Source organism: Heterodontus francisci, chromosome 8 (genome assembly GCF_036365525.1).
Source record: "Heterodontus francisci isolate sHetFra1 chromosome 8, sHetFra1.hap1, whole genome shotgun sequence".
NCBI lineage: Eukaryota > Metazoa > Chordata > Chondrichthyes > Heterodontiformes > Heterodontidae > Heterodontus > Heterodontus francisci.
In genome coordinates this window covers 72,038,277-72,055,358 of record NC_090378.1, presented here as the reverse complement: position 1 = coordinate 72,055,358, position 17,082 = coordinate 72,038,277, and the positions used below count along the sequence as shown (strand labels likewise).

At 43.6% G+C, this 17,082-nt stretch overlaps 1 protein-coding gene across 3 annotated transcripts in view; it reads left to right on the top strand.

The window, feature by feature from the left end:
* The first annotated feature begins 4,710 nt into the window (after nt 1-4,710).
* Nucleotides 4,711-17,082, top strand: part of pgm1 (phosphoglucomutase 1) — a 94,130-nt gene continuing 81,758 nt past the window's right edge. Inside the window, exon 1 of one of the 3 annotated variants that reach the window (XR_010975528.1) lies at nt 4,711-5,108. Coding sequence is in view for 2 of the 3 variants with exons in the window: in XM_068037325.1 (XP_067893426.1) it covers nt 4,860-5,108 (249 nt within the window). In the remaining variant the exon portion in view is untranslated. Of the gene's footprint in view, nt 5,109-5,152; nt 5,328-17,082 lie in introns of those variants that run through there. The other 2 variants (XM_068037325.1, XM_068037326.1) reach the window with 2 other exon arrangements.

Genomic DNA, 17,082 nt, shown 5'->3' with positions numbered 1-17,082 from the left:
CTGACTTACTGAGCTATTGCAGACCCTTATTGCCCAGTGCAAGCTTAATTTTGGCAGCTTGTTTCTCTGGTTCACTCACTTCTAGGTCCAGGAAACACAGCTCCATTTGCTGTCGGAATAGTTTAAATTAAGGCACTGTACCCAACATATTCCAGTCCACAACTGGATATTTGAAAGCCATTGTCTTAATGATCCTACTTTTTCTAAATGTAGGATATTTAAAGGTTGCATTTTTCATTTCCCTTTCAAGACAGATTCGTTGCCTTCCCCTTTTAAAAGTGATAGACAATAGAAAATGGGATTAGAATAGTTAGGTGCTTGATGGCTAGCACAGACACGATGGGCCAAAGGGCCTGTTTCTGTGCTGTATAACTGTGACTGTATGACTCTATTGTTTTCACAGACAGGCTCTTTGTTGACACAGCTGTTCAATTTTTTTAGAACTGTGAACTGCCGTTTGTTTCTAAACAGAGCTTTTTTTTAAGAGGGCTGGCTCTGGCAGTACTAGCAGCTGCCACAACCAATCCTTTACTTCATGATGGACCTCCCCTGGTGCTGTTGAGCTCTTCCTGCTCGTTTGGGCTTTGGCCCTGCCCACAAAGCAAAGAAAAAAGAAAGCTAAAACAGTATTGGCTTCAGCTACTGTTTTAAATGTTTTTCGACCTACTGCCAGATAGGTGAAACCTCTGATCTCATGGCAAATTGCCTGCTATACTCACAGAGTTCCAATCGCCTGCAATCCTGTCTGTGTCCTGGCTGCTGCAGTGTTGTGGGGTCTCTTGCTAGCTGCTCTCCTGCTGGATCTTCAGCACTCAGGTAGGCAACTTGCTGTTCCTTGTTCCCCAACTTGATGTATTCTTCAGGAAAGATCAAAAGTTACCATGATGTGATGTTTGGTGGTCTACACAAAAAAAAATTTTTTTCCTGATGCTGCTACCATATAATATTACTTGTCCTTTGGTGTGTGATGTGTTGTTAAGATTCACAGGACTACAAGTAATATCCAACATAAACATAGGTGTTATTACAACTGAACTGGAACATATATATACAAAGAGTTACTGCATGAACTAGATTTGAACACCTCTCACTCTGCCGGGCTCCACCCACAACTCCCTGCTCCCTGGTCATGTGTGTCCCGACAACCGTTCCTCTGATGACCTTCACATGCAGTTCTTAAGGTGGTCCGCTCTTAAGGTCAAGCTCATTCCCACAACAGAGCTGGAGGCAAAAGGAATAGAAAACAAGTTAGTTCTGCATCTGTAGAGGGACAATGTTATGAACAGAGGCTGAGAAAGTTTGTGGGAAGTATAAGCTGGAAAAAGTTAAGCCCAAGAAGTCTACAAAAGCAGCAGCAGAAAGATATGAGGAGAGAGGCACTGGGAAGGTTGGATGGCACTAAGCAAGTGAAGAAGAAAATGTAGGGGATAAAGCTGAGGGAGTGAAAGCTAAGTGGAAAGAGAGATGAGGCTAAGTGCAAGACGTAAAGAGGCATTCCTAGTGAGGTAGCAGAAAACAAAGTGATAGGCTGAGTGTAAAGAAACAGCAGAAGCAAAAAGCCAAATCAGTGTGCAACACAACAGAGAAAAGAAAGAAGTAGGGAGAGGGAGCACAGCCAAAGAAAGAGATCTGCAGCAACATTCAAAGGAAGTAATTTAAATATATATATACATTCACGGGATGTGGGCATTGCTGGCAAGGCCAGCATTTGTTGACCATCCCATTGCTGTGGGTCTGGTGTCATATACAGTCCAGTCCAGGCAAGGATGACAGATTTGCTTCCCAAAGGGCATTAATCAACCAGATTTTTTTAATGACACTTAATGATAGTTTCATCAACCTGACTGGCTTTGTGGGCAGGGCCTAAGCCCAAAAGAGCTGGAAGAACCCGATGGTACCACGGGAGGTCCAACATGAAGTAAAAGATTGGTTGTGACAGCTGCTAGTACTGCAACATCCAGTCCTCTTTAAAAAAAACTGCTGTTTAAAAACAAAGGGCATTTCACAGTTCTAAAAAAAGTTGAACAGCTGTGTTAACAAATAGCCTCTCTGTGAAAAAAATGAAAGCTATTGTCTATCACTTTTAATAGGGGCAGGCACCGACTCTGTCTTGAAAGGCAAATGAAAAATACAATCTTTAAATGTTCTACATGGCATTACTGAGACTAGCTTTCAATTCCAGATTATTAATTCATTGAACTTAAATTCCTGAAGCTGTTGTGATGAGATTTGAACCTGTGTCCCCAAGGCATTAGACTGAGCCTCTGGATTATTAGTTCAGTGACATTATCACTATGCCACCATCTCCCCAACACTTGGAGATAGGAGTAAAACACTGTGGTGCTGATTATTTGACCCATTCTCCCCTCATGCATAGTTCATGCATAGAGGCCTGGAACGTGAATTTGCTCCTATTGTTAGTCAGTGTTCCTACCACAGTTCATGGCCAGTAGCTATTTAGTAACGAAACAGGTCCATACCCAAAATGTTAACTTATCTGTTTTTCTCTGTGAAGCTGCCTGGCTGGCTGAGTATTTCCAACATTTTCTGTTTTTAAGATTTCCAAGCATCCAGCGCTTTTTTGGGTTGCTTTTTTTGTAGATATTTAGGTGTGTGACATAAACATTTAGCTAAAAAGCAGGATCAGGCTTGCCTGTGATGCCTTCCACAGTAGAATACCCGACTACAGTCTCTGTCCAGTGAAATGAAACATGCTTATTTGCGGAAAGTTGCAGAAGGCTCTGGGGCGTGTGTTAACCCAACCTCAGCAAAGAAGGTGGGTGGGGGGGGGGGGGGGGGGGGGGCGGTGATGGGGAACAGAAATAAATGTTCTGTTTTGTTTCAAATTTCCAGCATCCTAAGTTTTTTTTATTTTGCTTTTGGTAGGTATTTAAGAGCATTAAATAGCTGGGCAACCTCCCCAACAGGTTTACAGGTGGGTATGACATACACACTTACTTAAAGGAGTTCAACAATTTTAGATCATAACCTCAGCTATCCCCCATTTTGTTTCCTTTTTCTTTGCTGGTTGGTTTTCCCTCTTGTTTCTTTCTTGCTGTCAGAGGGCCACTATTCAGGATCCTGCCATCCACACCTCCTCCAGACACACCTTTTGTTTCTTTACATGTCCTATTACCACTCTCTTTGGCCTTGCACCATTTAATGTCTCTTATATAAAAGCAAAATACTGTGGATGCTGGAAGTCTGAAATATAAACAGAAAGTGCTGGAAATACTCAGCAGGTCTGGTAGCATCTGTGGAGAGAGAAGCAGAGTTAACGTTTCAGGTCTGTGACCTTTCATCAGAACTGGCAAAGGTTTAAAGCAAGTGAAGTGGGAGTGTGTGTGTGTGTGTGTGTGTGGGGGGGGGGGGGTGCGGGGAAGAGAACAAAAGGGAAGGTGTGTGATAGGGCAGAAGGCAGGACTGACAAGGTCATGGGGCGAAGGCAAAGGGAGTGTGCTAATGGTGTGGTGAAAGACAAAGCATTAGTGCAGAGAGAGTGTTAATGACAGAATAATGAACAGCTCTGTCCAAAAGCACAAACATGACAAAACAAGTTTAAGGGAGGCACATGGTTAAAAACGATAAAACAAAATAAAATATTAATAAAAAGGGCCAGTTATGCTTCCGCAAGCATGACCCCCAGCTTCGGGTTGCTGGCCATTTCAATTCATCACTCTACTTCCATGCCCACATTTTTGTCCTTGGCCTGTTGCAGTGTTCCAGTGAACATCAATGCAAGCTCGAGGAACAGCACCTCATTTTCTGATAAGGCACTTCCGGCCTGAACTGAGTTCAATAATTTCAGAGCATGACTGGCCCTTTTTTAAATTATTTTATTTTGTTTTATAATTTTTTTAACCATGTGCCTGCCTTAAACTTGGTTTTCATGTTTGTGTTTTTGGACAGAGCTGTTCGTTATTCCACCATTAACACTCTCTCTGCACTAAGGCTTTGTCTTTCACCACAACCAATAGCGTACTCCCTTTGCCTTTGCTATGACCTTGTCAGTTAATCTCTCCTGCCCTCTGCCCTATCACACACTTTCCCTTTTGTTCTCTTTCCCCCTGACCCCTGCTTCACTTGCTTAAAACCTATTACATTTCTAACCTTTGCCAGTTCTGATGAAAGGTCACAGACCTGAAACGTTAACTCTGCTTCTCTCTCCACAGATGCTGCCAGACTTGCTGAGTATTTCCAGCACTTTCTGTTTGTATTTAATCTCTCGTCTTCCATCCTATCACATATCTCTTTTTTCCCCTACCCTCCTTCTTTCATTTGATCAAAACCTTTCACATTTCGAACTTTCCCTAATTCTGATGAAAGGTTGTGGACCTGATACGTTAACTCTGCTTCTCTCTCCACAGATGCTGCTAGACCTGCTGAAGTATTTCGAGCACGTTGTGCTTTTATTTCAGATTCCAACCAACCGCAGTACTTTGCTTTTGTTATTATTTGAAGAGTGTTGGCTGTGATGCCTTCCACGGTAGAATGACCTGACTACAGTCTTGGTGCAGTGAAGTGGAACATGTCCTCCTGGGAAAGGCTGCAGAGGGTATCTGCGTTAACCTGAGCCGGCGGGGGGAATGAGCCTGCCAAAGTGAGCAGAGCAGCAGCTGGTGTGTGACCTTGGCGGGGGCGGTGTACGTGCTGCTGCGCTGGGCAGCCGGGGGTAGAAAGGAAAGGGGAGGAGCGGAGCGGAGCGCTGGGCTGTCAAAAAGCGACAGCGAGCAGTAAGAGAGGAGATGTGAGAGAGCGGGAGGGGGTGGTAAGGAGAACCGTGGGGGAGGGACGGAAGAACCATTAAAAATAAACAATATTAGGACTTGAAAACAAAAACTCTGCCAAAAGCCCGAAGCATGAGTAGGATCCTGACGGTGAAGACCACCGCCTTTGGCGACCAGAAGCCGGGCACCAGCGGCCTAAGGAAGCGGGTCGGCGTCTTCCAGTCGCAGGCCAACTACGCCGAGAATTTCATCCAGAGCATCTTGGCGGCGGCGGTCGAGCCGGCCGAGCAGCAATGCGCCGTGCTGGTGGTCGGGGGAGACGGCCGCTACTACAACAAGCATGTCATCCAGCTCATCATCCAGATGGCGGCGGCCAACGGGGTAAAAAACACTCACTCCCTCCACTGTTATTTACCCCCATCCTCCCCCACCCAGCAATCCACTGCAAACACACTACAGTTATTTACTGTAAAGGCGCAGCATGTCGCGTCGAATGAACACAGTACAGAATCAGGCCATTCGGCCCTTCTAGTCTGTGCTGCTGAAGCGAAACTGCCTTTTTAAAGTTACTTTATTTTGACGTTTCCATCCACGATGAAGGTAGAGGCTGACTTTAGATTCTAATTGTTTGCCGTTTTAGACATTGAATGCCTATCTTTAAAATTTTAGCTCATTTATTCAGGATTCTGTGCAGATCCAGCATTTAAACAATTGTTTTGCCAAAGCTGTGTGTAAATTAATCTTTTGGTTCATTTTAAATGGTTTTTATGCATGAATGAAAGTTGTGTGGTGAATTATTTTCCAAAATGTGCTTGTTTAATTTGATATATTTTTATATTGTCTGTATCTGGTACACTTCTGCAGCTCGCTGACTTTCTGCCCCTCAGTTGTCCTCTGACATTTTCTTATCTGTAATGAGACTAGAGAGTATGCCAGCCATATAGGTTTACTGCCAAGGATTTTTGATGCTACTATGCATCGTGTTTGTATATTTTCAAATGTCTTGCAGTTCCTGTTCACAGGCTGCCTGGGATTTTGCAGGCCTAGTTGCTATGGTAGCGGATGGGCGGGTGCAGGTTGTGGACAAAGCCAGAGAGAGCGCACAGTGTTACACAAGAGGTTAATGTGTGTGTTGCAATAGGCACTGCAGCATTTAGGGTAAGCGGCAGCATGTTATTTCTTGCAAAAAATTGAAACATCCCAGGGTAGGTTTAGAGTTGGGGTTTAAAATAAAGTCTAGTTGTCTGAAATTCCACCATTTCCTTGGACCCCGTGGAAAAGCCTGAAATTTAATACACAACCAGATTTAGAGCTGTTGTGCTGGGAAAATACTGTGTGTTGCAGGAAGAGGAAAAAAAAAACCTCAACTGACCCCGATTTTCTGAGAGTTTCATTGAGTTGCTGAACTTACCAATTCAGGTTGGTAGGTGTCCTGGCTAATATTTATCCCACAACCAACATTACAAAAACATATCACATTGCCATTTGTGGGAACTTGCTGTGTGTAAATTGGCTACTGCGTTTCCAACATTACAACAGTGACTACTCCTCAAAAGTACTTTGACTGTAAGGGACATCCTGTGGTCTTGAAAGGGACTATATAAATGCACATCTTTTTATATTAATGAAATATGCATCAAATGCTTGTGTGCTTCCTTTGTGGATTTAGTGAAGAAGGAGATACAGGTCCAAGTTTGCTTCTTGTCTTTAGCACTTGCAGTATTGTTGCTCGTTTGTTGGATTGGAAAGATAGAGTACCCAGCCGTACGTTACCACCACTTCTCTAGATTCCTCCACTGATTCTGATTTGTCACGTTGCTTGTCTGAAATGTTCTCCAATTAAATATTGGGAAGACTGAAACCATTGTCTTCGGTGCCCACCACAAACACTTCCTTAGCCACTGACTCTATCCCTCTCCCTGGTCACTGTCTGTGGGTGAACCGGGGTGTTTGTAACCTTGGCATCCTATTTGAACCTGAGTGGAGTTTTGGCAAGTGTAATATTATGTAAGATCCATCAATTGCCCACCAGCAGGTATTCTGAGTTCACTGCTAGTTAAATATATGTTTGCTTTTCCTCACAATTTTTACATTCTCTTAAAAAGTGATGATCCATGCTGAGGTACAGATCTGTGTTGGTTGTGTTCTTAATGTGAGTTCAGAAACTGAGCATTGGTACGCTATTCAATTTTGCGTGGCATTGGAGCCAAATGTGTAATCCAGTCTTTACTTGAAACCTACATTTGCACTTTCTAGTAGCCGTACAACATTTGGTTATGTGTCTGTCACTGCTAGTGGTAGTGGCACTTTTTGGTAAGTTGACTGTATCCCATGTTAAGAGTGTTGAATTAATTGTGATTGACTTTATTGGAAGAGGATTTGAATAGAGGAGTAAAGAAGTCTTGCTGCAATTGTATAGAGCCTTGGTGAGAACCTGGACTATTGTGTACAGTTTTGGTCTCCTTACCTAAAGAAGAGATTGAGGAGATTGAGCTGGTATCTCTAGAGTTTAGAAGAATGATGTGATCTCATTGAGGCATGCAAAATTCTTACCGAAGTGCGACAGGGTAGATGCAGAAAGGATGTTTCCCCTGGCTGAGGGGGGGAGGTGGGGGTGTAGGAGGTGGTGGGGGTCTAGAACTAGGGGACACAGTCTCAGAATAAGAGGTAGGCCATTTAGGAACTGAGATGAGGAGGAATTTCTTCACTAAAGGTGATGAATCTTTGGAATTCTCTACCCTAGAGGGCTGTGGAGGCTCAGTCATTAAGTATTTTCAAGACCAAGATCGATAGATTTCTAGATATTCAAGATATGGGGATAGTGTGGGAAAATGGCTTTGAGGTAGAAGATCAACCATGATCTAGTTGAACGATGAAGCAGGCTCGAGGGGCTGAATGACCTACTCCTGCTCCAATTTCCTATGTACCTAAATACCAAATAAACATGGCAGACTTTGAAGTGCATTTACTAATAGCGGTAATGCATTGGTTTAGGTCATGACTTGATAATTAACTGTAGTTGGATAAAGTGGAATTATACTGGCTATTCAACATTTAAGGTAATTCCAGAACACTCAAAGTGGGGAAAATGTTACATTGGGATGGCTGAAGTTTTATCATGAAGTAGAGTGCATGGGAAACACGCTGAATAGAAACCTGGTTGGGTGAAAATGAATGCTGTGTCACAGTTGTCCTGCCTAATAGAAATGACCAGGTGTGAACTTTCCTCAGGACAGTAGTTGAACTGCAGGATAGTTGTACCATTAATGGATGTCAGCATTAAACAGCTGCTGAATCAAGCGGTCTGATTACATAGCTGTGAGCGTTCGTTTCTAACTCCTATGGCCAATTGTTAGCACTTCTTTATGAGCAAGAAGGTTGGAGGCTCAAGCAGAACCACAGACTGGAGCACATAATAGAGGCTGATACTTCAGTGCGCTGCTGAGGGAATGATGGAAGTGCTGTCTTTCAGATGAGACATTAAATTGAGGCAGTTGCTGACAGCTCAAGTCGATGTCAAAGATTGCCTGGTACAGGAATTTTTCTTGATGTTCTGGACAACATTCTTGCCTCAACCAGCATATTAACCTCTTCCCACTTCCACTCACTACTTCTGAGTAACAGGTGTTTTATGAAACTATGGTTTTTTTTTTGTGGGATATGTGGAACATTCATTTGTTCCAATCCTACTCTGGTCCCCTCCCTCACCTTTTTTTTTGGCACATTGATGAGCATATTGGTGCTGTTTCCTGCTTTCACCCCCGACTGGAAACTTTGCTTCCAGTTTCTTCCATCATCAACTCTTTTCTTCCCTTCCTCAACTTCTCTATCACATTTCTGCATATAGACAGTCGACCAATATATTCTATAAGCCCACCGACTCCCACGGCTATTTAGACTATATTTCCTCTCACCACGCTTCCTGTAAGGAGTGTAATCCATTCTCCCAATTTCTCCATTTGTTCTAACAATGCCACCTCCCATACCAGTGCTTCCAATATTTTCAGTTTTCCTCAACTGAGGTTTCTCCCCTCCACCATAGCTGATAAAGCCCTTGACCGTATCTGTCCCATTTCCCACACTTCTGCTGTTGTGTGTTCCCCTCCTTCACTCACAATGTGGTTCCCCCTTACCTTGGGGAGACCAAATGCAGATTGGATGATCACTTTGCGGAACACTTCCGTTTAGTCTGCAAGCGTGGTCTGTCACTTTAATTTTCCCCACTCCCATTCTGATCTCTGTTTTTGGCTTCCTACACTGTTCTAATGAAGCACAAAATAAGCTTGAGGAACAGCACCTCCTCTTTGAACTAGACAACCTGGGAGGGTCCCCCTCATTCTTGTGTTCCATCCCACCAGCCTCCATCTTCATCTTCAATGGATAATCCTCTGCCATTTCCACCACCTCCACTATGATGCCACCACCAAACGCATCATCTCCCCTCCCCTTTCAGCATTTTGAAGGGACCATTCCCTCTGCGATCCCCTGGTCTTCTCTCCAATCATCCACAACATCTCCGCACCTTCCCACGGCACCTTCCTATCCAAGCACAGGAGATGCAATACTTACATTTTACCTCCTCCCCATCATCCAGGGTCCCAAACAGCTTTCAGGTGAAACAGTGATTTACTTGTACTTCTTTCAATTTAGTAACTGTATTCGCTGCTCACAGTGCGGTCTCCTTTGGGGAGACCAAGTGCAGATTGAGTGATTCTTCTTTTGGGCCTCCTTATCTCGAGAGACAATGGATACGCGCCTGGAGGTGGTCAGTGGTTTGTGGAGCAGCGCCTGGAGTGGCTATAAAGGCCAATTCTGGAGTGACAGGCTCTTCCACAGGTGCTGCAGAGAAATTTGTTTGTCGGGGCTGTTGCACAGTTGGCTCTCCCCTTGCGCCTCTGTCTTTTTTCCTGCCAACTACTAAGTCTCTTCGACTCGCCACAATTTAGCCCTGTCTTTATGGCTGCCCGCCAGCTCTGGCGAATGCTGGCAACTGACTCCCACGACTTGTGATCAATGTCACACGATTTCATGTCGCGTTTGCAGACGTCTTTATAACGGAGACATGGACGGCCGGTGGGTCTGATACCAGTGGCGAGCTCGCTGTACAATGTGTCTTTGGGGATCCTGCCATCTTCCATGCGGCTCACATGGCCAAGCCATCTCAAGCGCCGCTGACTCAGTAGTGTGTATAAGCTGGGGGTGTTGGCCGCTTCAAGGACTTCTGTGTTGGAGATATAGTCCTGCCACCTGATGCCAAGTATTCTCCGGAGGCAGCGAAGATGGAATGAATTGAGACGTCGCTCTTGGCTGGCATACGTTGTCCAGGCCTCGCTGCCATAGAGCAAGGTACTGAGGACACAGGCCTGATACACTCGGACTTTTGTGTTCCGTGTCAGTGCGCCATTTTCCCACACTCTCTTGGCCAGTCTGGACATAGCAGTGGAAGCCTTTCCCATGCACTTGTTGATTTTTGCATCTAGAGACAGGTTACTGGTGATAGTTGAGCCTAGGTAGGTGAACTCTTGAACCACTTCCAGAGCGTGGTCGCCAATATTGATGGATGGAGCATTTCTGACGTCCTGCCCCATGATGTTCGTTTTCTTGAGGCTGATGGTTAGGCCAAATTCATTGCAGGCAGCCGCAAACCTGTCAATGAGACTCTGCAGGCACTCTTCAGTGTGAGATGTTAAAGCAGCATCGTCAGCAAAGAGGAGTTCTCTGATGAGGACTTTCCGTACTTTGGACTTCGCTCATAGACGGGCAAGGTTGAACAACTTGCCCCCTGATCTTGTGTGGAGGAAAATTCCTTCAGAGGATTTGAATGCATGTGAAAGCAGCAGGGAGAAGAAAATCCCAAAAGGTGTGGGTGCGAGAACACAGCCCTGTTTCACACCACTCAGGATAGGAAAGGGCTCTGATGAGGAGCCACCATGTTGAATTGTGCCTTTCATATTGTCATGGAATGAGGTGATGATACTTAGTAGCTTTGGTGGACATCCAATCTTTTCTAGTAGTCTGAAGAGACCACGTCTGCTGACGAGGTCAAAGGCTTTGGTGAGATCAATGAAAGCAATGTAGAGGGGCATCTGTTGTTCACGGCATTTCTCCTGTATCTGACGAAGGGAGAACAGCATGTCAATGGTCGATCTCTCTGCACGAAAGCCACACTGTGCCTCAGGGTAGACGCGCTCGGCCAGCTTCTGGAGCCTGTTCAGAGCGACTCGAGCAAAGACTTTCCCCACTATGCTGAGCAGGGAGATTCCATGGTAGTTGTTGCAGTCACCGCGGTCACCTTTGTTTTTATAGAGGGTGATGATATTGGCATCGCGCATTTCCTGGGGTACTGCTCCCTCGTCCCAGCACAGGCATAGCAGTTCATGTAGTGCTGAGAGTATAGATTGAGTGATCACTTAGCAGAACACCTCTGTTCAGTCCGCAAGCGTGGCCTGTCATTTTAATTCTCCCCGCTCCCACTCTGATCTCTGTTTTTGGCCTCCTACAGTGTTCTAATGAAGTGCAAAATAAGCTTGAGGAACAGCACCTCCTCTTTTGACTAGACAGCCTTCCAGACTAAACATTGAGTTCAGCAATTTCAGATTGCTGCCATTTTTTTGGGCAGCTGCTGGTGGCAGTGACTCTGTTATTGCCATTTACACCTCCTGAAGGCGCATCTCTTGTTTCGTTACTTGCCCCATTATCATCCCCTTTTGCCTTACACTATCATTCCTTTTGTCATTTAATCTATCCTGCCTTCGACCGTATCACAGACCTTCCCTTTTATTCTTCCCTTCCCCCACCACTGTACTTGATAAAACCTGTTATATCTCTAACTTTTTCCACTTCCGACGAAAGATCATCGACCTGAAACGTTAACTTTGTCTCTCTCTCCACAGATTTTTTTTTTCATTCACGGGATGTGGGCGTCGCTGGCCAGGCCAGCATTTATTGCCCATCCCTAATTTCCATTGAGAAGGTGGTGGTGAGCTGCCTTCTTGAACCGCTGCAGCCCGATCTGCTGAGTATTTCCAGCATTTTCTGGTTTTTATTTCAGCATTTTAACTGTTCATTCATTTGCTGTTTCTGGGACATTGCTGTATGCCAATTGACTGTCATGTTTGCCAATATAACAATAGGGATTGAACTTCAGAAGTGAAGCATTCGGGGTTGCCCTGAAGATGTGTCAAGGTGCTGTATATGTGCAATTTCTTTTCTTTTTTAGCAGCTGACAGCAGCTTTGCACAGAGCTTGTTTCAGTCAATCCTAATTAAGCCCCATAGTTTTTGATTCACAGAGGTGTTTCAGCCAAAGGTATTTGGGTCATGCTGGTCAGGTGAATGACCGATTAGGCGTGAACTCTACGTTTTACCTGAGCCCCAATTTGCTGGTGAAAGAAATGGTGTACTTAGCAAATGAGAAAAAAAGTATGAATTTCTCATATAGAGCGAATAAATGAAGGGGAACTGTTTCCAGTAGCTGAAGGGTCGATAACCAGAGGTCACAGATTTAAAATGATGGCAAAAGAACCACAGATGACCTGAGGAAAAGCATTTTTATGCAACGACTGGTTAGTATTTGGAATATACTTCCTGATAGGGTGGTGGAAACAAATTGAGTAGCAGCCTTCACAAGGGAATTGGATAAATACTTGAAAGAGGAAAAAACTGCAGGGATCTGTGGAATGGGACCGGTTGGATTGCTCTTAAAAAGAGCTAGTGCAGACTTGATGGGCCAAATAGAAACAGAAAAATATAACCATAGAATGGTTACAGCATAGAAGGAGGCCATTCAGCCCATCATGCCCATGCTGGCTCTCTGCAAGAGCTATTTAGCTAGTCCCACTACTCCGCCTTTTCCCTGTAGCCTTGCAAATTTTTTCCCTTCAGGTGCTTATCCAATTCCCTTTTTGAAAGCCGTGATTGAACCTGCTTCCACAACCCTTTCAGACTGTGCACTCCAGTTTATAATCACTGGCAGCGTAAAATAAATTCTTTCTTGTGTCACCTTTGATTCTTATCTGTGTCCTCTAGTTCTCAACCTTCTCTACCTTCTGCCAAAGGAAGCAGTTCTTTCTATCTACTTTTAGACCCCTCATGATTTTGAACACCACCACCACAACAACAACTTCTATTATATAGCACCTTTAATGTAATAAAACATCCCGAGCAACATAAGGAGACATTGTCGGGTGACCAAAATCTTGGTCAAAGAGGTAGATTTTAAAGAGTGTCTTAAAGGAGGAAAGTGAGCTGAGAGGTGTAGGGAGGGTATTCCAGAGCTTGGGGCCCAGGCAATTGAAGGTGCAGCCATCAATGGTGGAGCGATTTAAAATCAGGGATGCTCAAGAAGTCAGAATTAGAGAAGCACAGGTATCTTGGAGGGTTGTGGGGATGGAGGAGATTAGAGATAGGGAGGGGTGAGGCCATGGAGGGATTTGAAAACAAGGATGATTTTTAAGTCAAGACTTTGCTTGACTGGGAGCCAGTTTTGGTCAGTGAGCACAGCGGTGATAAAAGAATGGAACTTGGTGTGAGTTATGACACGGGCAGCAAAGTTTTGAATGACCTCAAATTTAGTGGGGGAATGTGGGAGACCCGACAGGAGTGTGTTGGAGTAGTCAAGTCTAGCGGTAACCTCTATAAAATCTCCTCTCCACCTCCCTGACCTAAGGAGAGCAACCCCAGCTTCTCCAATCTATCTATGTAACTGAAGTCCCTCATCCTGGGTATCACTTTGCATTTCCTGTATCACTTTGCACTTCTGTGGCCTCCTGTGCTGTATGATTCTATGATTTTATGGATATTTGAGACTCCAACCATATCTGATGTGTGCTTTACAGTACATTTGATCACAGTATCCTGGTATGGCTACATTCAACTTGTGAAATGTACAATTGCTCTTTTATATCCCCTCTTTTATAGGCATATGATATGGCCATCACATTAATCAACAGTATGGGTTGTGTTAGAAATGATGCACAGATTCAGTTCATGAGGATACCATGTAAGTGACACTTGTGGGACATCTTCTCCATCTTGAGGGGAGGGGGTGATGGCATTGAAATATATTAGGCTTTTTTTTACATTAGAACTTTGGCTTTTCATCAAGTGGTCGGAGATTGATTTCCCAAATCTGAATGTATGATGTGGTGTTTGATCCTAAATCAGATCAGATGACAGATTAAAATGTCTAATCAATGAATTAAGCTAAATAGAAGCTGTTTCTTGTTATCTAAGCCAATTGTTAGTTTACGAAGACTGTCTGGGAATTGATCAATTGAGTGAATTCTAGCAGCTCCTGATATGGTTTAAATTTTGTTAGGCTTCACACCTGCATCAATGTATTAATCAGATATTTAATAATTTGTATTTATGATTGTAAGTTTGTCTAATAACCTGACTTCAAAAGATTTCAGTTGATGGAGTTTGGCTCAGTTTGTGTACTTTTTGGTGATGGCTGAGAACAAAGGCTCATTTTTAATTATGCTTGCAAGAAAGTTTGCAGTTCTGTAAGTGGCTTTAGCTGATGTCATCTACAGAATTTGCCTTGCCTATCAATGGAATTTTGTTTCCCAGGGCTAATAAAAACCAAATCATTAGATTTTTTTCATTTAATACTGTAGTTTTAGTATTTTGGTAAACTTGGGTATTTCATATCTATGCTTAATTGTAGATAAATGGTCAGCAAGGTATGTTCACAAGAAGTACTAAGGGGAGGAATAAACTGGTGGAAGAAAAACCCAGATTTGTAATCTATTCTGACCTCAAATGGAAGTCTCACATTTTATCCAATGTTAAAGATTCTACAAGAAGCTCAGTTTCCTTATTTTGTGTCAATCACTTGTTTTCCCTTTATCAGTTCTACAGCTACCATCTCCAAACCTTGATCCTAAGCGAGTTGAACAATCTAATAGATTTTATTCACTTCAAGCCATTCTTGAATGTCATTGAGGCATATGTATATCTGCTTTCCCCTTGCAGTTTTTCCTTCATCACCTATTCACATGTTGGCTTTCCTGTGATTTTCAATTGATATGACCACAATATTTCAGAGACTGATCTCAGTACTTTATTTTCTTCTTCTGCCACATTGAGCACCTGCTCAGTTGTCATTGTTGTACCAGATTTCTGTAGAGCGTCCTATAATATGTCTACATTTTAAGATATTGCTAATCATGCTGCTGCATAGAGGGTTTAGTTTTCACAGCGGTATAACCCTGTCAACCGAATGTTTAATTTCTGTCATCTTGCTACATATTAGCCCTTGCACTTGTCCAGCAGGTTCGATGCTCTTGCAGCTTGTGTGGACGAGAGCAGGGATTGCAGGCAGGATGAGCAAACTGACCACAGTGCAGTGATACAGGGGCCATTCAAGTACGGGGTGTAAAAAGGAATGTAGGTTGTAGGGGACAGTATAGTTAGGAGGATAGATACTGTTCTGTGCAGCCGAGAGTGAGAGTCCTGAATGTTGTGATGCCTGCCCAGTGCCAGGGCTAAGGACATCTCCTTGGGGCTGGAGTGAGAGGGGAAAGATCCAGTTGGCATGGTCCATGTGGGTACCAATGACATAGGTAAAATTAAGAAAGAGGTTCTAGTGAGGGAATGTGAGCAGTTAGGGGCTAAATTGAAAAGCCAAACCACAAAGGTATTGATCTCTGGATTATTACCTAAGCCACAAGCAAATTGGCATAGGGACTAAGGAAGTTAAGGATGGTATCAAATTTAAAGAAAAGCATACAATGCTGCAAAGATTAGTGGTAGGTGACAAGATTGGGAAAATTTTAGAAACCAGCAAAGGATGGCTAAGAAAATTTGACATTTTGAAGGATAGGAAGAAAAGGAGGTGGGGTAGCTCTGTTAATAAAGGATAAAATCAGTATAGTAATGAGAAATGATCTTGGCTCAGAAGATCAAAATGTAGAATCAGTTTGGATGGAGATAAGAAATAGCAGGGGAAAGAAGTCACTGGTGGGAGTAGTTTTCTTTTCTTCTTTCTTTGGGCCTCCTTATCTCGAGAGACAATGGATATGCGCCTGGAGGTGGTCAGTGGTTTGTGAAGCAGCGCCTGGAGTGGCTATAAAGGCCAATTCTGGAGTGACAGGCTCTTCCACAGGTGCTGCAGAGAAATTTGTTTGTCGGGGCAGTTGCACAGTTGGCTCTCCCCTTGCGCCTCTGTCTTTTTTCCTGCCAACTACTAAGTCTCTTCGACTCGCCACAATTTAGCCCTGTCTTTATGGCTGCCCGCCAGCTCTGGCGAATGCTGGCAACTGACTCCCACGACTTGTGATCAATGTCACAGGATTTCATGTCGCATTTGCAGACGTCTTTATAGCGGAGACATGGACGGCCGGTGGGTCTGATACCAGTGGCGAGCTCGCTGTACAATGTGTCTTTGGGGATCCTGCCATCTTCCATGCGGCTCACATGGCCACCCAAACAGTAGCTACACTGTACAGCAAAGTATAAATCAAGAAATAATGGCGGCTTGTAGGAAAGGTACTGCAATAATTGTGGGTGATTTTAATCATTTTATAGATTGAACAAATCAAATTGGCAAAGGTAGCCTGGAGGATGAGTCCATAGATTGCATTCAAGACAGTTTCTTAGAACAATACATTCTGGACTGAACCAGGGAGCTGGCTATTTTTAGACCTGGTAATGTGTAATAAGACAGGATTAATAAATGACCTCATAGTAAAGAATCCTCTCCTCTAGGCAAGAGTGATCATAACTTTTTGGAATTTCACATTCACTTTGAGGGTGAGAAACCTGTGTCTGAACCTAGAGTCTTAAACTTAAATAAGGCAATTACAAGGGTATGAAGACAGTTCGCTGAAGTGGACTGGGAAAATAAGTTAAAAGGTAAGATGGTAGAGGAGCAGTGGCTGACATTTTAAGGAGATATTTCATAACCCTCAAAGATCTATTCCATTGAGAAAGAAAGACTCTTACGAGAAGGATGTACCATCTGTGGCTAACTAAGGAAGTTAAAGATGGTATCAAATTGAAAGAAAAGGCATATGATGCTGAAAAGATTAATGATGGGTCAGAAGATTGGGAAAATTTTAGAAACCAGCAAAGCACGGCTAAGAAAATAATAGAGGGAGAAATTGGAGTATGAGAGTAACCTAGCAAGAAATATAAAAACAGACAGTAAAAGATTCTACAAGTATATAAAAGGGAAAAGAGTAGCTAAAGTAAAAGTTGGTCCCTTAGTGGATGAGACTGGGAAATTAATAATGGGGGAAAAAAGGAAGTGGCAGAGACTTTGAACAAGTATTTTGTATGTGTCTTCACAGTAGAAGATACAAAAGGCATCCCGAGAATAGTAGAAAATCAAGAGGCAAAAGGGAAGGAGG